The following is a 25,291-nucleotide window of genomic DNA, read 5'->3' as shown; positions in this document are numbered from 1 at the left end:
TGTGCATGTTATTTGCATGCAATTGAACCTGTTGGTGTATAAAATGTATCTATTTCTATACTTTCTGTGGTATTTGAAAATTATCATCATATTTATACATTTTTACACAGGTACCTATACATATCTATGTTTTAGATTTTTATAGGTTTACAGAAATTGATTCCTACATCAGGCTTACATTGGTACAACTCCATTGATTTTAATGGAATAAATGACAGCAAAATCAAGCCGAAGCCATAGTTTCAGCTTGTTTGTTTGCAATGACAATCTGAATGGAGAAAGCAATGACTTTGTTTTAAACTTATGACAAATCTGATTCAAAGCATCTGATATAAAGCAAGAATGATTTACTAGTGAAGTAATCACTTGTATAAAATGAAACAGAATATGATTGCTTAGACATGTCACAAATAATTTAGCACAGAATTTTTTAGATTCCAAAAGAAACCAATTATAAAGTCAAATTATATTGAAAAGAAGCAGAACTATTAAAAAGAAGGGATAAAAATATATTTTTTCTTTTAAAGTTGGGAATTAAATGTCTTGCAATAGATTAAAGAGATGTAGAAAGAAGAAGATAGGTTGAGAGAGCTGAAAAGAATGCAAAAAACTTGAGAATGAAAATAAAAGATACATTCATCTTCAGGAAGGAGGGCTAAAGAAGGAAAGAATACTCCCAAACCCAAAAAGGCTTGTTGCTGAAGTATAACCCTAACTTATATGATAAGGTATGATGGCTTTAAGTTGTGGCGAAGGAACCTTTTCACACTGCACTTAATTTCTTCAGTGAAGAAGAATCAAACCATTAAGTCAAGAGGAATAATGTTTCTGATTTTGATTTTACTTGGTTTAACAAATCTGCAGGTTTTAGTAAGCTGCTTTGTTTTCCTGAAATTGAAAGGAATGACTTTACAAGTCTTCCAGCTGTAAAAAGCGAAGATGTTTTGTCTCTGAGCCCTTGATTATACCACTTTGTGACATGTTGTCTGGTTTTGTAGTAAAATTTTAATGCTCCAATCCACAATAATATAAGGAATATTATTGCAACACTGTCAACACTCTGATGCCTAAAGGGCTCTGAGGCTCTATAAAAGAACCGTCTAAGTTAACCAACAAAACAAGCTTTGGAGAAGGTATCTTTAATCATCAAGGCTTGATTTAAAGAAAATCTATGCATTTGTGATTAGGAATGGTCTACTTTTAAGGTACAATTAGACCACATCTACCACTGAAAAGGCTCAGTGGTTACAAAAGGGGAAACATACAACGAGGTGCAGTTTACAGGAGTAGCTTTGAAAAATGTTTGAAAAAGCTATTTTTAAGCTAGAGTTCAGTAATAAACCTGATAACATTGAATCCTAAGTAAAAATAAAGCAAATTCTGGAAGAAATGTGCAGTTTTCTAGGAACTGTGATTTGTAAAATTGAAACATTTGTATTTTGCTTTAAGTATGCTTGACTGCAGTGAAAATATTCCTGGCATAGCTGGATTATTAGGTTTTGCACCCAGACAACTCTATCACTGCTTACATGGTGAAAATACATATCTAACAGACTGCAAAATATTCCGTTGTGCTACTGTCAGAGAGAGGCAAGTATTGCAATTTTGCTGTTAGTTCACACCAGTTAGGACCAAACAGGTCATATACCACAGGTTTTTCTCAGTGAGGATTTTTCTAGGGCTCAACAAGAATCTATCACAAAAACATTTATTTTAAACTTATAAAGAACATCTGTTCTGTGCTTGTGCTTCACTTTTTTCCATGGCTGCATACAATGAAATACACCACGAGTGCTGCCTGAGCATATTCTCTTAAGACATAAAATGTGTGTAACTGCCAAGGGAGCAGCAAAGATCTGCAAGTTTTGAAAACCAAAGGATGCTTGTTATGAATGTGATCCTGAATCACTGAAAGTTATTTGCAATATTGTCACTGACACCACTAGGTACATGATCAGGTCCTCCTGGCTGCTACATCATTGTCCTGAAATGACTGCAGTGTTATTTTTTGAGAGAGGGAACATACTCAGAAGCATGAAGTTATTGGGAAACTTATAAGGATGAAGGAGTTTTCCTTTAGTCTCAGTTGGAAGTTGACATTTTACTCAATTGTTCTTCTAGTTTCTGTATGATATATAACAGCCATGAAAATAATTACATTAATTGAGACTGCATTTATTCTTTTTTTCTCATATGAAGTTCGTTGTGTCTCTTTTGGCTGAGGAAAATGGAGTTTTCCACACATACCTAAATGCTTTCAGAAATCAACCATCTAGCTCATTCTACACATTAAACTAGCAAAAGGCAACTGAGTGGAGTAAGGGGGGAAATTTCCTTGTGTCAAATGAGCTGCTGGACTGGTCACACCAATATGTTTCTTTTCAAAAAGCTGTTCCCTTTATGCACCTGCAAAACTGAGAATTATTTTAGCAACATAAGAGTTACAATAGAAGTTGGTGGATTTTTTCCAAGGATCAGATGGAGATTCATTTGAGTATTAATGTTAATATAAGTAATAAATAACTGTAAAGGATATTATCTATGGTTTGCCTCATTTAATATTTTGTATTTGACCAGGTTCTGCTATGATGTTTCAGGAATGATATAGACAAGGGCAAGTATAAAATGACATTTCTACTGCAACACCCTCCCTAAGTCTTCAGTAGTTTAAGAATTTCCTTGTGTTGGGAAATGTGCTGGGGTAGTGAATTCCACAATTTCAATATGTAAAATATGACAAAATTATTTTGTTCATCCCTTTGACATTTCATTTGATGTTCCTCTTTTTGGTGTTATAGGAGATACAAATAATCGTTTCCTATTCACTCCTCACTCATCTGTTCTCCAAGCCGAAGAACCCCAAATGCTGGAGAACCGTAAGGGTTCGTAATAAAGGGACTGTATAAAAAACTGAAGATCCATGCAATTAGTCAGCGTCAGGAAGTTAGCTGGCATAACTCTGAAAGAAAATGAGGGGTATGGGTAAGCAGTGAACTGCAATCCATGTACAATTACAAATGCTACAGAAAAAGAGATCAATTTAAGCAGGCAAGGGTGTGATAGACCTCTTCGTGCAGCTCCAGTGACAGTTCTGCATTGGTGCTCTACTCTTCAAGAAGCCAGATCATGCCTGTAAACTGGGGAAATTTCAGAGGAGAGTAGCAGCAAAAAGTACTTTTAGGAGGAAAGGATAAAAGAGTGATGCAGATTTGTTTAACACTGTATCCGGAAGAAGCAAACACAGAAGCTTGTACAGAAACTTTAGAAGGATATAAACACTGATAAACAAAACTGGTATGGGAAAAACCTGGAAACAAAATCAGAATTGGTATTGAGAAAAAAGTATGTTTATGTAACTATGCAATAATTGCTAAGGGAAACAGTGGAAGCCCTTTACTCTAGTCTTGAAAGTGAAGTTTGACTGTGTTTTAGAGAAATAGATTGTAGAAAGTGTTCTTGCATTGATAGAAAAGATGACCTAACAAGAATTTTTCCATCTCTGGTTTCTATGGCTCTTTAATCTTAATTGATAAAACCCATTTTATGTAGGAAAAAACCCCTACCCTTCATGCCAGAGCCAAAATAAATTGCTGTAGTAATTTATTTTAAATCAATTTTACTTTGTGCCAATCATGTATAGCTTCTCTGTGTAATTCCAGAACAACTTGAAACTCTGCTGAGGGACAAAAACAGAATTTTGAAGAATAATTTCCATACACCAGCACACACTAAGCCGCTGGCACCAGGAAAGAGCTGCTCCTACTAAAAGACTAATAAAATCCCTTTCCATGTCTGTAAAACGACAAATGCCTGGTTTTCTCCTTATTCTATTCTGCATTACACCACTATCTGATTAATTACATCAGATACTCCTAAAGATATATTGCATTGTGCAAAGCATAATTGAAACCAGAGATACCCTATTATAGTGAGGGCTATAACCATGCTTCCATTAATATAAAGTCTTATTATCAGCAGTTTATAATTCACTCTGAGATGACGTTTGACATACAAGATCTTAGCCTGAGGAGGATTTTTTTCCCAGAACAAAAGTAAAGAAAAATCTTTTTTGGCCCTCAGAGATTATATGAGAGATATAAAGGTGGAATGTGGATAGACGTTTTTGATTTCAAATGCCTTTTGTGTGTATATAACTGGAAAACACTCCAGTTTCTGAATAGAAGATTGTTGGCTGCTAGTCCATAACATGAGCTAACATAAAGCCAGAAAATTTTCATGAAAAAGTGAATTTAATATGGGAATTTTTAAGTCTTTAAAACATGCTAGAAAATCTAATACACCAACACACGGCGCAAACATAACTTCAAAGATATCACTTTAAAAGTATTCTGACAAATTATTGTGGCCTGCTGCTCCCTTTTTTTTATAGGGAAGCCTGCATATGTATTTACTCAATCAACTAAGACCACTTGTTTTGTGTTTCTGAATGCTTTTGGGGAAAATGTAGCACTTGTAAAATAGACAATTATAATATAAAGTCTGCAATATATGCTGCACTTTATAATACTAACTAAAATTTCAGTTCTTCACATCTTCAGTTACTACAATAAACTCTGCCTGATTCTACCCCCACTTCTGCATGGTAACCCAACAATAAATTGCATCAATTTCTGAAGTCAGAGGACTCTGAGACCTACTCACTCAAGTGAAAGAAATAGAGGGTTGTTATAAGGCTAGACTTCATTTCCCTGAGAGTCACAAGATTGGCAAGAGCTGTCTCCACAGCTTATTGAAGAATGAAATGAGGAACAGGAGGGATAAAAATCTGAGATACAGAATGCCTGAAAATAAATGCAATGTGGAAATAGGATAAAGAAGAAATTCCTGTGGTGCTTGTCTCTCTATTTTGTTCTTTTTTTTACTTCTCATGTCATAAATCAAAATGACTTCACACCATTTTGCTTTTGCTCTGACTGATGCTCTGGTATTTTATTGATGAGATTGACTATTTTAACTTTGTATTTTTTATTTTTTCTCTCCTTTCCTGGTCTGGGGATTTTATTATTATTATTATTATTATTATTATTATTATTATTATTTTAGAACTTGTTCCTTCCCTGCTGTTTTTATCTCATTCTTCTTAATACCTTCATTTTAAGTTTTTTCTCCATTTCTACCATATTCCCCTCCCCCTTTTTTAATGTCTTTTTTTTGCCTCTTTTTCTTTACCTATCTTTACTTTTTATTTGCACTTCACTATCTCTAACATATCTCATACTTCTTCCTCCATTTTTTTTTTGCCCAATAAAAAAAGATGAATTACTTATCCTGGAGATATGTTTCCCAGATCAGCTTCTTCCTCTACCTTTAAACCTCCAAACTTTTCTCTGCATCTAATGTCTGGGAACGCAATACTTCACTTCAAAGTAATTTCATTTTAATGAGCATACCACTCAGAGTACATTTTCAAAACTAAAATCATTCCAAAAGATTGTATTGAGTGTTTTCTTCATTAAAATCAAAACACTTTTCACTGAAGGAGCATACTCCAAGCCACTTTGATGCCAAGGTAGCAAAGCAAGTTTTAATCCATGCATATAAGGGATGTGCAGGAGATTAACCGGATGTTTGATTAGTTCTCCTCAGAAACTCCGTGATGTGCTAATATGCCTGCCTGTGCCTATAATCGCATAAGTACTGTTGCGTGCATACCAAATAAAATAAAAATCACCAATTTGCACATTGTGAATCTGCATATCCCTAAATTTATACTTATCTGGGCAATACTTGTATGTAAATATGATGGCATTCTCAACTATCTTTTCAAACCTGAAATTCTTCCACATGTAATAAAGCATTTAATTGTTCACATCTAAGCGTTTCCTTCAGAAAAAAAAAATATAGATACGAAAGTTTTAGAAGAAACTTTGTGACACACTGTAGAATTCATCTAATTAAATTTAGGACACCAACATTTTTGATGCTTATGTTTGAACTACTCATTCTGGCTTCCTCTATGGAATCTGAAGAGACACACCTGCACTGAGCTATGTCATTTACTTCATCCTGGAACAGATGTCTAAAAGTGGCCTAAAAATGGCTATTTGTCTTAATTGAATCTAAAGAGGAGCCAAGTGTGAAGAGCTCTTTCCATTTCAGAAGGAGAATGCCTACATTTAGATATATAATGGTAGGGGTGGTGGATCCTCCCTTCAGAAGGATAGAAGTCAGGATATACATTTATTGTGCTGATACTGTAGTTGTGTTCCAACTATAAGCTGAAAGGAGGGGAAAGCTTTCTACTGCTCAGGATCTTCTCCTTTAGAGCTGGCCTAGTCATGCTCTGTCAGGAGAAAGGTGGGCAGGGTGATCTTGAATGTCCTGCTGCAGGTTTTGCTGCTCCACAAGTCTGACAAAGCCCTGTCTTTTTAAAAGTCTTGCAATCTTCTAAAAAAAAAAATCTCTTGCCCTCCCTGTTTTACTCTGTTTAATGCAGCAACAAAAGTTAATCCAGCTGGTCAGTTCTAGACAATAACATTTTGGGCTTTACCTCAACCCTTGCTTCTTACACACTGAATATACAAAAACACAATCACATTCTTTATCTGGCTGGATCTGCTTATCAGGATTTGCCTGAGACTCTGATTTTATTCTATATACAATTTTCTTTCATTTTCCTATCTTCAATTCAGTGCAGCACATCTTCATCAAGTAATGTTGAGAAACACAAAGGCGGACACAAAAGCTGAAACAGTTCCTTTCATTTCTGACCTGCCCTAATATCTGTGTTTTTTTCCCAATACATGGGATTATGCTGGGTTGGATGAGGTTTACAAATAAAACTGGCTTTCTGGATCAAAATACAGCCTGCTAAACCTAATATGTTTCCCAAGTTAGAAGGGACTAAATATTTACTATCTTATTATATTTTACTACATTTTCTACTACATACTTAATAGTCTCTTCCGAGCATAAAACTTACATACAGAATGGTGACTGAGATTCTGTGTCTACATCCCATCTTAGAGGTAAACTTAAAATATGATACAAATACAGTTTAAAAAATAACTCTAAAGGAGCAGTACATGATTTTCAGGCCTATATTCCAAAGTGGCATCAGGAACTATAATTTTGTGTATGATGAAGTAACTATTGTTATGCTTTTTACAACTTAACTAAGATCTGCTTTTTTTTTTTTTTTTTCAGGTGTCCTTGATGAACTTTGTCACCAATGGAGGGAAAGAGGCATCACCAGAAATTAATTTAGAGTGGATGGTATGGTGGCATATATGTCCATCCTCTCAAAGAATTACGAAACTTCCTCACATATCTCATCCATATGTCTAATCTTAACTGGACTGTATTTAAGCCTCTGTATCTGACAAAAATGATCTTAAAGACAGTATATTGTAGATAGGTGGGAGAGGATACTGCTGGAACGTGACCTTAGATATTCTGCTTTTGGGGTTGCATTAAATTTGGGAACTCCTGTGCACTACCTAAGATCTATTAACTAATATATCTGAACTGAGGGCAGGAATTTCTTTTACCACGCAGACTTGCTTTGAAAGAGACTGTCTATTTGAGCACTGAACAGGCAAGCACTTAAACTACCTTTTAGAAACAAGTTTGAAAATTTGTTCAAGATTATACATAATCACTTTAACAACAACCAAAGCATGGGTAATTTTTGATTCACTGCAGATCCCCACGCTTCATTTTCTATTCATTTTTAAGTTAAATCAAATCTTGTAAAACTTATGCTAGTACACACAATATAAACAGCACAGAAAATACTTCGCTTTCAAAGCCTGGAAAGATATCTCTTGAAAAGAAACTAAATTCTTCTGCCCAGACTCTTCATAAAACTTCACCTACATTAAACTTCAACTCAATTTTAAAAGAAATATCCATAAGTATCCACCATTTATGAAGTATCAGCTACAGCTGCATCTAAAAATTGAAAAATCAGGCTGAGTCTCTGTTTCCCTACACAGACGGGTCCAAACATTGTAGAGGAATAGCTAATGGCTTCAAGTTTGCACATACAGTAGAATTTTTTTCCATGTGTAACTTCTTTCAGAGAATGAATGAGTACCATGTTTTTCCCATTTGTCTTTCTCTGTCCCACAAAATGCCATGTTTCACAACACTTGACATGCTGGTGAAATGTACTCCCAGTTCTTAAGGAGGCCCAAGTATGACATTAAGTCCAGCTCACTCCTGGCTTTCATAGGTAAAAGCTTAATAAAAACAGCAGTATTTGATGCTTAGGTCTCAAGAAATTGTTTAAATAGTTTTCACCTTGAAAATGCTTAAATCCTACAGACAGACTGTAGTAATAACTTAAAGCCTTTTAAAGGCTTTCCAGTTCACTTTTGCAATCTGACTGAAATCTATGATACTCCACACGAAGCCCACCTGTTCCTACGGCACACATCAGTTGTACCAATGCCTGCATGCACATGCAAACAAAACTAAATCAGTAAATGGTGAACTACTGGATGGAAGAATCCAAGATTTATACCAATGAGAGCAGAATCAGACCTATCATATCTGACATAGATATGATTGTCAGCAATAAAATGGCAAGTATTTTCAACTGCATGTGCTTGCAGGTAGGGCCAATGATTAGCACTTGTATCTTGCAGGAATAGCTTTTCTTCTCATAGCAACAGCAACACAGAATTTTCCAGTGGACTTTACCTGGTAGGTCACGAAATCCTCGGCAGTCGTGTGGAATGTTAAATCTCCAGAACTATATTGTTTCATACAGACTGGCTCTGAAACTTTAGTCTTGTTTTCTAGGTATAAACACTTCTGATAATAAGAGAAATATGAACAGCAGTGTATGATCCCAAACAATAATTTATACTGAATTAAAACATTAGCTTCACCCCTTAGACACAAGACACAATTTATTGTCTTATCATAAAATTAGAACAACAGAGCATGCAATTTGTTTATGCATCACTGACCTCTAAAGAGCTCATTGATATTGTGGATCCAGTTTCGCTTCTTGATAATCCTGCATTGTCATCCAGCTCTGAGGCAATGAAATTCTTCACTGCTGTGCGGGGCTCAAATGGCAAATTCTGCATATGTTCTTGGGTGGGAAGATGCTGGTCTAAATTGATATTAAATTGGTCCATTACAGAGGGATTCATATTGAACTCTGGATTAACTTTGTAGTGCAACAGCCTTTCATGAGGCAAGGTATCCATGCCTATATTCATTTTGCTTTCGTCTTTCAGTGATGGCTGTGTATTTACTGAGCCCCGGGGCATGACTATATAGTCGCTTTCTATCATTCGTTCTTGAGGATGGACCATGTCCATATCCGCACCTCTCAAATTATCATCAGTGCATAAATACACAGTCCTCCGCAGCTCACTGTTGTCTTTTTTCAAGCACTGATTGGCCAGTTCACTCATACTCATAGGCATGTGGAGACCTGTTGGTTGCTGGATGATGACTTTGGAGATGATGTTTCCAGGCAAGGTTGAATAGCTCATTCCTTCAGGGCTTGGTCCCTTTTCCTCTTCTTCATCATTTAGTGAAATTCTAGAAAGTGTTCCTGTTATAGTGGCTGCTCTGCAAGGTCCAATGTCTTTATGCAGAACTGTGGGTCAGAGAAGAGGATTCTTACAGCATGAAACCATGTCAACCTAGCACTGCTTTTTCTTGTGGCTTTATCTAGCAGTGCTTCCTTTACCAGTGCACCTTCTAAAATACTTTTCTTTCCACTTATTAAGTTTCATTTTATAAATATTATTTTTGCAACAGCTTTTTTGTGGTTTTGGTTTTTTGTTTTTTTTTCTCTTCATGTACTGTGCATAACTGACACTGATCTCTGACTAGCTTCAGTCATTTATATAAATTAAAAACACTTCTTCATTTATTCCTACTGACTTAACATAGATTTTAGGTGACTTACAGCTTAAGCAAAAGCCTGCCATGTGGAACTCATTAAGGGTTTTCCAAAAAAATACACTATGACATCTGTAGTGCCATTATTAACTCCACATAACCTCCTGGAAAATGTCAAACAGATTGTAAGGCAGAATAATTTTGTCAATCCATTGTAATGACCTACTGTAAGATTACAACTATGAGCATGTGTTCCTAAACTCCTAAATGTTCCTTTTCACTGACTTTTAAAAACTCTTCTCTGTTAAATTATGTTTTAAATTAAAGTGATGAGAGAATTACCACATTGGGAAGAAATTGCACTGGTATCAGAAAGAATATTTTGCTGCATCTGGAAAGGTTATAAAGAACATAAACGTTTTATAGAAGAGTCATAATTCACTTCTGTTCTAGGCCTGACCTTCCTGGTCAAACTTGTAGCAACATCCAGCAATTTTTGTTGGGGTGAGTTCCACATGTAAAAGTTAATAATCCTCTCATAAAAACAAAATTTCAAGAAGAACTGAAGAATGGCTTAAAAAAAAAAAGCATCTATTCAGTCACAATTATTCATCTTAAAAAAATAAATGTAAGTCTATAATTCAACATCTGTAATGAAATAAAAAGGATAGAAAGAAAAAAATTAAAGTAACCAATTACTGGGCTTGTTCCATCTGGCTGCAGGGATTTCCTGGTCCTGCTTGAAAGTATTTTAATTCACACCAGTGCCATTTTATACAACAAAACCCTCCTCATGGGCTAAGACAGAAAGACAACTTGAAGTATCTCAGGTATTACATCTGCATACCTTCTGGTTGCCCAAGGGCTCTGATGACCCAGATCCCCCAGTATCCCCGAGTACCTGCCTGTCAGTTCACTGCCTTTTTCCATAGCAAGCAGCTCATAAGACATCTGACTCTCCTTCCTCACGCAAAACTAACTGCCATTTTTCCATTATGAAAAGAATAACTTACTTCTAAACAACAGTGCACAAATACTTGAATTCGGTGGCTGCTTCAATGTTTCCAGTGGCACTTGTTCAGACATTTCAAACAGTGATCTATCCTCAAACTTTTCATGATCAGAAAGTAGTTCAAACGCTTATCTAGTTAAGCCTGTTCGTTACTGCATTCAAATCAATCTCCTTTAGGATGGCTCTGCCAAGGCCCTCTGTATTGCAGAGCTATGTTATCAGAGGTAAGAAGTGCAAACTACATGGATCAATGCTGGATTTTTGTCTGCATTGGATGGTGACACACATGCATTTGTGTTACAATGTACAATCCTGATTCCTTCGAAATACATGTGCATATTAAAACTGATCTGTAGGGAAGAACTAAGTCTATATTGCAAGAAATTCGGCAGTTTTTAAAGGTGGGTGACTGGAAACTGAAACTTCACCGTAATGAGATCAGCTTTCTTGGCACCTCATATAGCCAGCGAAGGGAGAGAGTGTCCTTCAGGTGGGTGATGCAGAACAGCTAAATCAGGCTTCTGCTCTGACTCACCCTGCAGAGAGGACACACTCTCTCTTTCCCCTTATTGAAAAGTGATGGTGTTTAGGAAAGACTGTTTCCCTAGAAAAAACTGTCCTTTGGATATCTCCTAGATTAAAAAAATTCTGTAGAATTTAAATGGTCATTTATTTTACACTGCACTTTATTTAAACAAGTTTGGCAAATAAATGGCTGAAAATGCATTATCTTTAATATATGGAAACAAACACAGCTGACTGATTAAAGATCACGCTACTGAAGTATCTTTTAAAAACCCACAACTTTTCTCAGTAAGATGGAATGAAACTTTATTTTCTTAAGCTATTGTTGATTTCACTTTGAGTCCTAAAAATCATACCCTCTTTAAAATCAATGCAAATTGATGCATCCTTCATATAAACAGCTGTCAAGGTACACTATTTTGTATTTTTTTGTTAAAGCAAAATTATGTTTTCACATTTGCTTGTGTACTGGGGAAAGAAAGCTTAATATGTGAAGAACTATCTTCTTTCCACAACTATTTGCTTTTTAATAGACAGTCACACCTTTGACTGCTTTCCAACTGCTGAATTCTAGTTAAAGACCTTAGTAAGAAAATCAAATAAATGTATTCATACAGTGGCATAATTTTTCACATTTTCTTTTGTTTAAATTCATAAATATAACCTATAAACAGCTAAATCCCAATATTTTTCTGGTTTTCACTTCACAAGGAACTCGTACAAGACCACTTTTTGTTGGCTAAATACACTCTCAATGTTCTTACCTGACCGACAAGCAATGTCCACATCCTTCTCAAAATCAGTCTGTAACAAGAAACAGTGAAACAGAACAGCCATTATTAATTAAAAAAAAAACCCACAATACCTTTTTGCCAACTAGCGCTTCCAAAGTGTCCTACTTACAGGGTCACAGTCTCTTAAAAGTGGTTTCTTGTTGCTGAGAAGGTGAAGTGTATTGTTTTACAACAGCAGAGCTTTACAAAGTTTCCTAAAGTATAACTGGGTGGTTTTCAAAGTATGCTGCCTGACCAGAAAAAATAAAATAAAATAGGTGGAAGTAGAGTATATAATTTTAATAAAATGATACAGTGTATAGTTTTTAATGTATATGGAAGAATACCTTCAACATCTCATCAAAGGACCTTCTTTAAGGAAGATTTATGAAAAGAAGTATGAAAAATAGCCTGCAATACAAATTACTGTGAATAAGTGTAATCCAAGTAGTCCATCCTTTTTGAAACTTCATTAATTTGTAATGAAGTGCTTATTTGTTATAAAACATTCTGTCATTTTTTGCTACTAATGTAGTCATATAAAATTTTTGCACTCCCTGATAACAACTATTATTTATTTCATTGTGCAAAAATTAATTGTGAGAACTAAGGAAGAATTTTAACAGTTGGAAATCAAAGTACACTTTTCCTAGTTAAACAAAACTATTTATTCTGTTAGACAATTTAGTTACTTTTTATTTTCACAATAAGTTTATTCCATGCTAAATATCCAGTGAAAGTGATCTCTTTCTTGCTTGTGAAGTCCAAACAATAAATTCATTTTTTGAGTCATCATTTTGAAGGGCATCTGCTTGCTGTACCTTGCATTTTTGTTGATCCTTGCATGTCTTTATGGCCTGATTCTGTCCCCACTATAGTCAATGACAAACTGTTGTTCAAAGTGAAGAGACCAATATGTTGTCTGAATATACTAACTAACAGTATTATCCAAATTCACTATCTCTTATTTTAACACACTAAATAGATTCCCCTTGTAGAATGTCTAGCACTCTCTCCTTGTTTTGTTTGAGAACACTTTTCAAGGCCTTGTGAAGGGAAATACATCAGTACTCTGCACCAACACTAGAAAAAGTCACAGTATATTGTTAAATTATTTTTTATTACCTTATGTAGGAATTTTTTTGTCCCAAAGAGCACTGGTGGAAGATACTAATTCACTGTGCTCCACTAAATAATCACACCAATAATTTAAAACTAGATAAGATATTTGAGCAACCAGATAATGACCTAAACTGTCTTTTGCTTAGGTGTTAATATTTCAGCTATGCAAACTTGTCACATACAAAACATTAAGTTTTTTCTTTTTGTTAGGAACACTAAATTCATAGCCAAAGAAGAAAATAAAAGCTAACCATGATTTGAGCATGTCCATTAGGAAAAGAACTTGAAGAATCTGCATTGATTGGATCTTGGCAATTTCTTAGTCGACATCTGAATGCATCTTGAACCTGTGAAAAAAATACCTTATACTGACTCTTGTGTAACATCATATTAGAGATTAAATAAAACCATATCAAATACAATGCATGAATTTTCTTTAGCCCACTTAATAAATCAGAGGCAATAAACATAAATGCTTATTTATGCCATTTCATACGTTTGTTATAGTTTGTGGGTGCTACAAATTCTGTCCGTCTGTGACATCAAGACCACAGAATTAGATTTATATATGGCCAGAACTAGCTACTAGACAGTGATTATATGGTATTTAAGCCAAGTCTGTCTTGGTGATAATATTTGGCTTTGTCTTCTCATTCATTTTGGTACAGGTCTGATAAAAGGATTAATAGATATACTGCTAACCACTGCAAGATAAACTGTATCTTCTTGATAAATGTATGATTCTTGAAAGACAGTTCTTTACAGTTATTGTAATCATTTCTTAACAGTTATTGTAATCTCCCAATTGTACTTCAAAACATAAGTCTATTTGAACTGATTCCAACAATAATCTTTAACTCCACGTACAGGGAATCTAGCGCATCTCTTCTAGGACTAAGCTCTTCAGATGAGAGAAATATCTTCAATGTGAGCACAAGAAGAAAAGTGGACTATTTGCACATAGATTTCTTAAAGTACAAAAGGAAGTTATCAGAAATTACTGTTTATTAATATGATCCATAAAGTAAATTCAAAGACTTGCCTCTAAAACACAGTATATTTGAGGAATCATTTTTCATAGGAAATGCTTTTTTTACTTTCATTTTGGACAGAGTGTATGTTTAAAGAAATACTATTATTCAGTACTTCTGTTAGAAATGTGTTTCAACAGAGAGGTACATTCAAAAGGAAAATGCAGTTCCTGTTTGTTGACAGCAGTATACAAACATATTTTACTGCTTTCTCAGATGTACAACAATAAGGATGGCAAGGCAACTTTAGGAATATGTTTTATAATGTGAACTCTAGTTCCAGAAATGCAAGTGTCTATATTAAATATATAATATATTCCTGATTGCAAGATTTAAAAAAAAAAAAAAAAAATTCAAACAATTTCTGGTTTCAGTATAACAGTACTATGAATGAAATGCTTATAAAAAATGACATTCCATTTATTATCTGTAAAAATTACTTCATGTCTTATTCAGAATAATTAAAAGGCAGAAAACTGTCTTTATTCATGGACATTTTGTGAATAGCAGAAGAAGATAATTAATTAATTGTTGCTTATGAGAAGGTTTCCCCTTTAAACATATCATATTCTATTGCTCTCACAACAGCGAAAATAAAATAAAAAAATATTGTGATTGGAAAGCATTTTTTTAAAGGGCTCAACCCTTAAATGAACAGGAGTGCTCTGCAGTCTTGATAAGTGACTGTTGCAGGTGGAGGGAGCCAAATATAGGGCAGAAAGAAGAACGAAGCAAGATGGGAAGGTTTGTATTGATTTCAAAACACCAAGACTTACCACATATTGTAATTTAAAGTGTGCTGTATCAAGACTCAGATTCTGATTTTAGGCACTACACTTGCTTTGGTCTTCCATGTGTTTGATGTTAATTTAATTTGGCATCTCCCACTTGCTGCAAATTTAATCTAAGTCTTCTCTCACTTTATCAATGCTGAAGTTAGGCCACACTTCAGAGTTTTATACTCTTGGATAAGCACTGGCACAGTGATTTGACAAAAAATATAACAAAAAATACCTCCTTCAAAGCATCCCCAGCTGTGAATCTCATCTCAAGGCATATGATGATTGACCCCAAAGCACTGTTACTTCAGAACATACTGTTTATCTCACTGCACTCCATGCAGTGGGCCTCCTCATTTTTGGGACTCTGTGCCCATGGAGGTTCCCCAGTTCTAATACTCCAGCAACCTTAAGAATCTCATGTCATACTTTCAGTGCCTTCTAAATTAAAGCCGTGAATCTTGATCTTAGGATCCTCTTAAATGTGCATGTTTCTTACAAAGCTTCTGAGGTGCAAGCAGCATATGATTTGAACATGTTAACAGAATGTCAGATTTAGCATTATCCATGATACTGACATATGTTGCAATTTCTAGATGTCTTCACCCAAGTCAGATTCAAAATGGTTGTACTTTCTAAATACCAGCTTCCTCTTCTAGACTGCTTGTTCAAAACTGTTGTTTGAGTATGTAAAGACTGCGCTGTCTTTACATTTTACTTTGAAACATAATCTTGTTTTTTCCCCCTGCCTTTTAACATCAAGTTACAAGATTTTCTTAGAGTCAGGCAGAGAAGGAGAGACAGATGTGATGAACGTGCAGATACCAGGGAAGTAGTTTCCTTAGCAACAGCAATCAGCTCCAAGCTTTTGTAACTTACCCTTGCCCTACTCATGTACTTTTTATTTTTCTCCTGCAATTCTGAAATGTGGGCTCTAGACGCCAACGATGAATTTAATCCAAATGCTCTCTGCTCCGCAGAGCACAGCTAAAGAAAAAAGTACGTGTGGGTTCCTCCTATCGCCAGCATTAACCTAAGTTACTCAGTGTGATTCAGATCAGCTTTAAAGCATCTTGTGTTCAAGCAGATCAGGCAAACTGTTTTGCTGAGATAGATGAGCTTCAACACTAATCTCTTGTATCATTCTCTGTTCTGCGACACATTCATCACCATTTTCCAATGCCCAATTAGGTGTTTAAACAGCAAGGTGAGGGGAAAAAAAAGGACAACTCTGGGCTCTCTGGGCTAAGAAGGCAACACGAAGCAATAATACCTAACTACTTTGCATTTTTCTTCCAAAATTTCCAAATAGTCTTATGCTTAAAAAGTATTGTATTTATTTTAGGAGTTAGGAAATAGAAATCTAGAAAGATTTAATGTCTTTCCAAGATACACTGAATTGATGGTGGACAGAAATAGATGACATATCACTTAGTTCTCTTCCAGTTGTACATCTTAGTTGGTAAAAATCCCTGGTTCCTAATGCAGCCCCCATCACGCAAGGTCTTCCATATAGTGTGTTAGAGAAAGTAACAAATGTTTCCATCATTTATGTTTATATCAATATAACTAAGAAGAAGAAAAGGGGCTTTTATATATAATTGTAGAAGTCTGTGTCTTTTTGTGATGTAATGACAATAAAGGCATAGTAAAACAGGGTTGTCCTCTTTGTTTGGATTTTATGGTGATATATTCCTCCCCAATTTTTTTTTCCCCTGACAGTCAGAATTATTGTTTTGCCTGTGCTGGCATGCTATAAATACTAGATCAATCTTATAGGCTATAACTGAGATAGCTTTGTAGCTGTCGTCAAGAGTGACAAATATGCTGGCAGGATTTCCTTGACAGGCACTGGCAGAGCTAAATGCTTTTGCAGACAACCACAAGTACTAGACTATTCTTTCAGCTGGGAGGTACCACGTGCAGTGCAAAAACGGCATTGCCCACTCTGCATGATGGCCATTCTCTTGCCCTGTACTCACCTGAGGGTCTCTGGAGCTGGAAAGCCAGACTCTAGAGCCAGAGTGAAACATAACTCACTGGACTTACATCTCTTTCTGTGTAGTAGACAACTATGACTTTGCTGCTGCAAACTGAACCAAGTAAGTGCAGACCATACACATTTTTGAAATTAAAACTGATTTATGTGCATCAACATTTACTTCTTTGTGCTTCTTGAAGAAATTTCTATGAATTTTCTTTTCCCATATGAAAAAGATTGCCTTAATTCATTCCTCAAGAGTTTTGACCAGTTTGCAATTTAGTCTGGAGGACTAAAGAAGATTAAATGTGTTCTGTCAGATAGAGTTCAGTCAGCAATATTCCTAGACTTCTTCGTCTTCCACCAACACCACTATCATCATTTTGGCTGGAGAGAATCTATTGATTAGTGAATAAGTTGTCTCTGTACATTTATTTCTGCCTAAGTTGTCATGACTGAAGACGAAACACCTCCTCCACTTTGATAAGGGAGAATCTTATCAAACCTTGGTGCTTTTTGGGCCTCACTGGGAAGTCTTCTCGTGAGGTCATTTTTTAAAATACCACGTAAACAGATTATTTAGATGCTTTATAAAATGCCTGTCTTCTAGAATTTCCATGTTAGAGCTGGGACGTGTAACTGCTAAGACTGACGTGCTGGAACAACTTCTGTTAGTTGTTAAACAGAGCAAGGATTCTTTGCAGTTAGATTATATATATATATATTTATAAATACATATATCTGCAATTTGCTAAAAAAGCAGTGAATAAAATAAACCATAAATAGCTGATTTCCTACACATAAACAGTTAAGATTCTAAATTCCTGTATCAACATATTCACAATCCGGTATTTTTGCATATTGCTTAAATTAGAAACAGTGAGCTAAAAGTGGTTCCCACCAAGGTACCCTAAAAATCTGAAAATCGAGCTTACATGTAGAAAAGACTAACTCCACCTCAATCACCACAGTCCTACCGGGGAGTATGGTCAGACAAGAATTTTTCTATGAGATGTTCAGCATTATTGAAGCATTCCCTGGGAATGAAGCATTGGCAGCAAAGAGCTATCATTAGAATAGGAAACCTGTCTTTAATTCAAGGCTTAGGGCATTGTTGGAAGATGAGTGTTGATTTTCATCTCTCACCAACAGTCAAAATACATTTTTTTTCCAAATAAGCTTCTGCTTTACTTGCTTTACTGCACTGATGCAGACTTTTTTTAAAAATTTTATTTTATACAGTGCTATGCTAAATTTTGTTAAGAATTTCTTAAAGATTTTGGTCTTTTTTTGACAAAATCAGTGACTGGTAACCAGGTATATGTTTCAGCCTCTTTGGATCCTTACAAAAGAAACAAGAAAATGGAACTAGGACACAAGGATATGGAGTTAGAACATGAGGAAATTAAATGAATATGAAAATTCAGATTGGACATTACAAAAAGGTTCTTCGCCTTGAGGGTGGTTGGTCACTGGAACATACTTAGTCACGGCTCCAAGCCATGGCCAGAGTGCGAGGAGTGTCTGGACAACACTGAGTCATATGGTTTAGTTTTAGGTAGTTTTGTGGGGAGCAGGGAGTTGGACTCAATGATCCTTATGGGTCTCTTCCTACTGACAATATTCTATGACTTTGTGAATGATAATGCTGTTCATATTGCTTTGGTTTTGAATGTTTCACATGCAACCTTGAGCAAAAGGTATATATTTTAAAATAAAAATGATTCCCTAGGACAGTGAGCGGGAGGTGGTGTGCCCTTTCTAGGCTAATTAATATATCCCAATGGATACAAAAATTTCACAGACAGGAAAACCAGGATGAAATCACAATTCTTCCTATTGAAAATAGATGCAGTGTCTTACCAGACACTGTTCTTGTAGTAACAAGAATATGTGAAATGATGGCTTTCAGATTTACAGATGAGTCTACCCTCTTTCACAGATGTAAATCATATTGGGAAAGAAACTGCTGAAGAAAATAAGGGGACTGCACAACAGTTCTACATAAAATGGATTTTTCTTGAGTATTATCTCTTATCCTGCACATATTTTTATCCTGAACAAAAGGAAAAGCCAAAGGAAGAAAAACGAAAACGTATTAAATGAGGTAAGCCCCTTCCAATATGAGAGCTGACAAACCAATAAATACAAAAGTTCATAGCCCCTAACAGTGTGATTAAAATGAGAAGGAATCAGCACAATGTAAGCTGCAAGATACTGATTTTTTCTTTAAAAATTGAAGATTCATTATTTGATAAGATAATCACATATGCATACTGTGAAGGATAGTGATATAAATCTCATGCAAAGTGGTACAATACTGAAAGAATTGAATAAATTATGTCACTCATAATTATTTTTCATTAATATACTGACTTTTAAAGGGTGTCAGTGGTGGGAAGGGAAACCCCTGTGTGAGATTCCTCACTCAGCATTGACAACAAACCTTTCTTGAAACATCTTGCTTGGGTTTTTTTAGTCCCGAGGTGCTTTCAAATAACTTTTGTCCATCCCAGGCAAATATGCTGGGCAGTATAATTTGGTTTACTGGTGTGGTAAATATCCTGAAGTTAATAAATGACTAGCATATAGGGATGCCCATGGACCAGGAACTACTCTCCAGTCCAGCTCCACCTGCTCATTTTTGATGGAGGGCTCCATTACCACAGATCTGCCAACAAAGCTGTTATGCTACTGCTCTCAAACCCGTCTCAATAAAATGTGGGGTTAGTTAGCAGGTTAGGCAGGTTAGAGAAGCTGTCACCAGAGCCAGATTAAAGAGCACTTGTGTAGGAGCTTTGCCATCAGATTTCAGCGGTGATGAATCCTGTGGCAGGTGGCACTGAGCTGTGAAGGGCAGGCCAGGGTAATGCTTGTCCTCGCTGTTCTCACAGCACTCATCTGTCTTCATCCTTGCTGTCCCCATAATTTTCGTATGTACCTGAGTTTGTACAACTGAAATGGTAGATCTTCACCAACACAACACATCATCTCCTTGTGTCCTCTTTCACAGACAGTATAAGCACAAAAAATGTTGTGTTTGAATCTGTTTTAGAGAGCATAAAAGTCTACAGCTTTTGGTCTTCAGACGAGCATTTATGTTTGCATTTTCCTATACTCATTGGGAAATACTAAAACTTAGAAATAAACTGTACTTGGGATTGATTAAAAGACACCTTGAATTAAGTTGGTAAAGTTTTATACTGATATTTTGCACTTGGAAATAACTGATCTTCCCCCTCTCTTTCACTTTTTCTCTTTTCCTCTTTCACTTGTTCCTATACATGTCACCATAAATTATTTTTCTCTTTCCATGAAATATATATCTGCAGAGCAAGCCATATATAACCCTAAAGAGCAGTTGAGAGATTAACAGGATCACAGCCCTTAGGAAAACCAGGAAGCCATTCCTCACCTCCCTTCGGAGAATACAATGGACCATGACAATAACAAAGCCTTGTAATGAATCAAATACTGCAAAAAGTATCTGAAATAATATTGATCTTTTGTCTGTCATGGCCAGAACTGCAGACATCCAAGTCAGTGCTAGAAGTGGCAACACCACACAGGAGCTCCAAAGGGATGCCCTATTGAAAAAAGGAGAAAAGCAGCATTGTAATATTGTAAAAAAATATTAAAAGCTCACTATTAAAATAAAACATATTTAAGGATGTCACTTTATCAATTTAACTTGAAAATCATAGAAAAGAATGTAACAGTTACACTTTATGTTCTAAAGAATATCCCGTATTCAGTTAATAAACACATTTGCAAAATTTTTTTAAAGTATTTAAATGTGCTTAGCACTTTATACAGTGTTAGCAAACACAGTTGTCATCATCAAACTATTGTCTCACATGCACTGTATAAGATTTGTAACAAGAAGATGTAAATGATCAGGACTAACATGGCATTACTGGCGGTGGTGGCTGACAAAGCTGTTGTTGAAACTACTCCACACTTGGCACATTTGAGCGTCAAACCGCTATGAGGCTCACTCATCTGACTGCAAACAAACAGAACACCCACAAAAAGAACAAAATATTGAATCGTCACCAAAAAACGTTGCTACTGAAATTTAGCTTTTAAATATGACGTCATGCAAAAAAAGTAAGTAGACTTATTCGAGATGAATGCTCTATATTGCTGAAAACCTGTATTTTGTACCTTACATTATTGTTAGCTTTAAATGTTAATGCTATGGGGCTTAATTTCATGCAAACTTTATTTCTTCTATTTAGTCTAAAAAAGGCCCCAAATGTGATCAAAACTGCTCAGTACACTGAAGTAAACATAAGCACGTGCTAGGATAGACACACAAAGTGAAATCCCTCTATTCAGACCTGATGAAAGACTGTTGGATCCAAATATGCTTGAGAAAGAGCACAGGTCACTTAAAAGAGGAGTGTGAAGTATGGATCATTACAGAGCATTAATAAGGAAAGAAACCCGCAAAATTTATTCAAGCATCAAATCAGTATATGCATACTGTATAGTCAGATTTGGTGACTTGCATGGCCCACTAATACCTGGAATGGTTTTATTTATGCCATATGAAGGTCTGAATACAGGGCTTTGAAACATATGGAATCTGATGAAATAAATATCAGTTGGTACTAAAAAAAGGGTGACCCCTTTTGCCTTTCAATAAAACACAGTACACAAGCATTAAGCTCAAAGCATTTTGTATAGACACTTGTACCTCTGCACCTGTCAGAAGAGTTAAAGGACAAAACCTGGAATTTAAGTTTTCTTTTCCATACAGCATGCATTTAGCTTCTTGAATCAACTAAATAAATTTTCCTATTTTTCCTATTCCTTCTCTTTCTGCTATCAGAACCAGGAATAACTGTAGATGACCAAGATGTGATATAGCTGACAGGAAGGATGTTTTACCTATTTCCAGCTGTAAAGTGGTAAGCAGGGTGAAGATAAGTAACATTTTGGGTTTTTTCCCAGTTATTTCAACCAACTGAACTTTTTGCTATTGCCAAATCCAGCACACACAAGACTTCTAACATACTGCCCAAAACAACATTGAAATCCAGTGTTTTCCACTTTGATAAAACAAATGATGATTTTCCACTAAAAAGTGCAGTATATTTCCCATAAAAAGGCAGTTTCTTCCATAAGAAACCAGTGAGAACCACGATCTTTTATAAGACAATTTTGGGGTGAGAAAATAACTCAGTGAATCCACTTCAGTTGGCATCAATTAAAAATATAGATTAAAGAATGAACTAGAGAAATGCCTTGGGTAAGTATAAACTAAGCTTGCAAAAGTACTTTCTGTCTTTGCCTGGCAGTGCTTCAGCATTATTAGACAGGATTATTCTCTTTACCTCTACAAAACTGCTCTGGATCTTGCCAATAATAATAGAACTTTATGTGCGTATAAGCCGAATGCAAATTTTCAGCCTGGGCATTTGCATATTCTTCCTCTTTTACTAGGAAAAGGATTGAGATCATGATTGAGATCCATCAACATATTTTTTACCACTTGTTGATTCTCCATATGCTTATTAAGGTGGTAAAAAGCATATGGAGTTAGTATATTTTGCCCCATTCACTTGTTTTAAATCCTGGAGCTGAACTTTTGACTGAACTTTTGACAAATATAGGTTCAATGTTTGCCAGGAAGAATGAAGTTGTCTTCCTTAGCATGGCTGGCAAAAGATGCTTCAGAAATGAGCAACAATCACCTTTCTAGAGGAGATCAAATGATGAACCAATTTCTATGCCCCAAAGAATGACTCAAGAGATGTCATCTGCCAAGTAGTATCAAGGAATGCTGTTGCCAAGCCACCATCTCATAATATCACACAAGGCAAGATTGTTTCTCATTAGGGTATCTACATCTTTTCCCAAAATATCTGGATTATTTCTAACAGAACAATCTCTGATTCTTTAGCCATTTGTTTTAAAGTTAGATTATTTTAAAATAAAATACTTCTTTACTAAGTTGCACGATTAGAAAGTGAGTTATTTGTTTCATCAGGAAAATAAAGTATAAGCAAATAGATTTCTATAGCCAACAACTGAGTAGCTGGGAAAAAAAAAAAAGGCAGTTAAATCTAAATTGAATATCCTTGCAAAATGTACAAAGCCAAACCTGTGGCTCTCCCAGCTCCGTATATCACTGGAATTAGAGCATATGTGAATTTGATTTAGTGATTACTATGTCATTGCTACTTTTGAAATAATTTGGGTAGTTTTATACTATTCCAGATTTCACTAGTGCTGTTACAGAGTTAAGAATGCAATGGAGGAATGTAGACAAAAGTAAGGTAATGAAATTAATACTTTCTAATGAAAAATATGAAAACAGAAGAAATGGAATTACAGGGTTTAGAACGTTTGTCAAAATGGTGGAAGAACTGAAAACCAGAAAGACTTAATTGAATTCATATGAAATGCAAATCACACCAGCTGAAGCATAAGAGTACTCATCTAACTTATTAGAAATGCTACTGTTAGTTACATGGTAAAATAATTAAAAGTGAAACTGCAAGAAATTTACCCATAGCAGCAATACATAGTAAAATGGAGATACCATTGTTTATCATTGTTAGAAATTCAGATACTGGTGAAGTTAAACTACAACCTGGCCCAAAATACAATACATGAAAATATAGCTGCAAAAAATCATTATTCAAAGTTTAAATATACTTTCATAAGCATTAAGAAGGTGATGATGCAGTTCTGAAATATTTTTCTCCAATATGCAAGTAATCTAGGTTTGCTGCTGCAGTACTTCATTTTCACCCACTGAAAAAAGTTTCTGATACCACCACTGTCATAATCTTTTCTTCTCATGATAATAGAATTTTAATGTAAATTCAAGTAAATAATCAATAAGAAACATTTACCTTTTCCTTTTTCTTTTTTAAATCTTAAACCATGGGCGTTTTTTTACTTTGATGTTCTTTTACACTAATTTAGAAAATACACCTATGTAGATGTTACGTGGATATAAGAACAAAGGCAAATTCTTAATGTAGACAAAATGGCAGAATAACATTGACCTAAGTAAGGGACATATTGTTATAAAATATATAACAGTTAACACAAATGAATAACATTTATTGCCACAGTAATTAAATTTGACAGCTAGACAAAACCAATCAGTTCCTTCAGTGCACACAGTTCATAAAACTGTTTTCCTAGATGCAACAGCTTTACACATGTAACCATCTTGTGAAAACTCTGCTCAGATTTGTTTAAGCCTCATTCTTATTAACTTAATACTGTTGTACTTGTGTTTTATTATATTTAGTTTGTTTAGTTGCATTCCCTCAGGGTAACGCAACAGCAGCTTTTGAGATTAATGGAATCTGTTAGAAACACGTTACACTGATATAAAAGTTCACAGCACAATCAAAAGCTTTTTTGGTGAATATCTGTAATTGAAAATTGGTGATACAATTTTAATATGCTTTAAAATAATCCAGTGGTTGCTTACCCCGCTCTGTGTTTGAGTTTTTTATCTAGGATTCCATCTCTGGAAACAAGTTTATTAAATACCAAAATGCCAATCACCATGTTGACCTGTCAAACAGAAAACAAACAGTTGATCTTTCAGTGCCTAAAAGAAAATATTGCATCCTGGCCGTATTGTACTACAGGCCTGCAAAATGCCTCCTCTTACATTTCTGAGTATTCCTTCAGAAATCGTGTAGTGACCAAAAGGTCATATTCTCAGAAAGGTGACATATACACACACCCTGCAACTGGCTCGCTTTTGAACCTTGAATTATGCCTGATGTCAAGCTATTTATGTGTACATGTCTGATGGCCAGAAGCTTGAGTAAGATAACTTTAATATTTTGTCAGTTTTCATTGCAACAATATATCCTATTCCAGGAAAACCACTGCAATTTGAGTTCTCTGCACAGGGAAGAGCAAGTCAGAGCATAGCTTCTTTTTAAACAATTATGGTCCATGTGTGTGTTCCCACTTACGCAGAACCAGGCTGTGGTTTTCCATAACTTCCTGCACATTAATCACTGCCTATGTCATTCACCAAAATGTCAGTTTTGAGCCTTGTTTGGCTGCAATTTACTATTTTTGTGGGCCAGAAGAATTTCTGGGATGTCTGTTTAGCTCCATTAAAGTAAATGGTGTTATGATCACATACATGGGTTGAAGATCTAACCGAAAAAACATTAGTGTTTCAGCAGTTGGACTTTGGCTCTTAATGGACATACTAATGGCATTTAATGGACAACTTAATGACT

The 25,291-nt window shown here is 35.3% G+C and overlaps 1 protein-coding gene across 11 annotated transcripts in view; it reads right to left on the bottom strand.

Annotated features, from left to right (window-relative positions):
• Positions 1-25,291, bottom strand: part of ADGRB3 (adhesion G protein-coupled receptor B3) — a 458,541-nt gene that overhangs the window by 11,369 nt on the left and 421,881 nt on the right. For 6 of the 11 annotated variants that reach the window (XM_032104724.1, XM_032104729.1, XM_032104725.1 and 3 more), the window contains 7 exons: positions 24,517-24,602; positions 20,962-21,060; positions 20,470-20,641; positions 13,515-13,610; positions 12,133-12,172; positions 8,940-9,583; positions 8,668-8,781 (listed from right to left, as the gene is read on the bottom strand). In XM_032104724.1, coding sequence (XP_031960615.1) covers positions 8,668-8,781; positions 8,940-9,583; positions 12,133-12,172; positions 13,515-13,610; positions 20,470-20,641; positions 20,962-21,060; positions 24,517-24,602 — 1,251 coding nt within the window. The remainder of the gene's footprint in view (positions 1-8,667; positions 8,782-8,939; positions 9,584-12,132; positions 12,173-13,514; positions 13,611-20,469; positions 20,642-20,961; positions 21,061-24,516; positions 24,603-25,291) is intronic. The other 5 variants (XM_032104733.1, XM_032104734.1, XM_032104732.1 and 2 more) reach the window with 2 other exon arrangements.

The sequence above is a fragment of the Corvus moneduloides genome, chromosome 3 (assembly GCF_009650955.1).
Source record: "Corvus moneduloides isolate bCorMon1 chromosome 3, bCorMon1.pri, whole genome shotgun sequence".
In the NCBI taxonomy this organism is placed as follows: domain Eukaryota; kingdom Metazoa; phylum Chordata; class Aves; order Passeriformes; family Corvidae; genus Corvus; species Corvus moneduloides.
The sequence above is the reverse complement of the archived record's forward strand: the minus strand, read 5'-3'. Positions and strand labels throughout refer to the sequence as shown.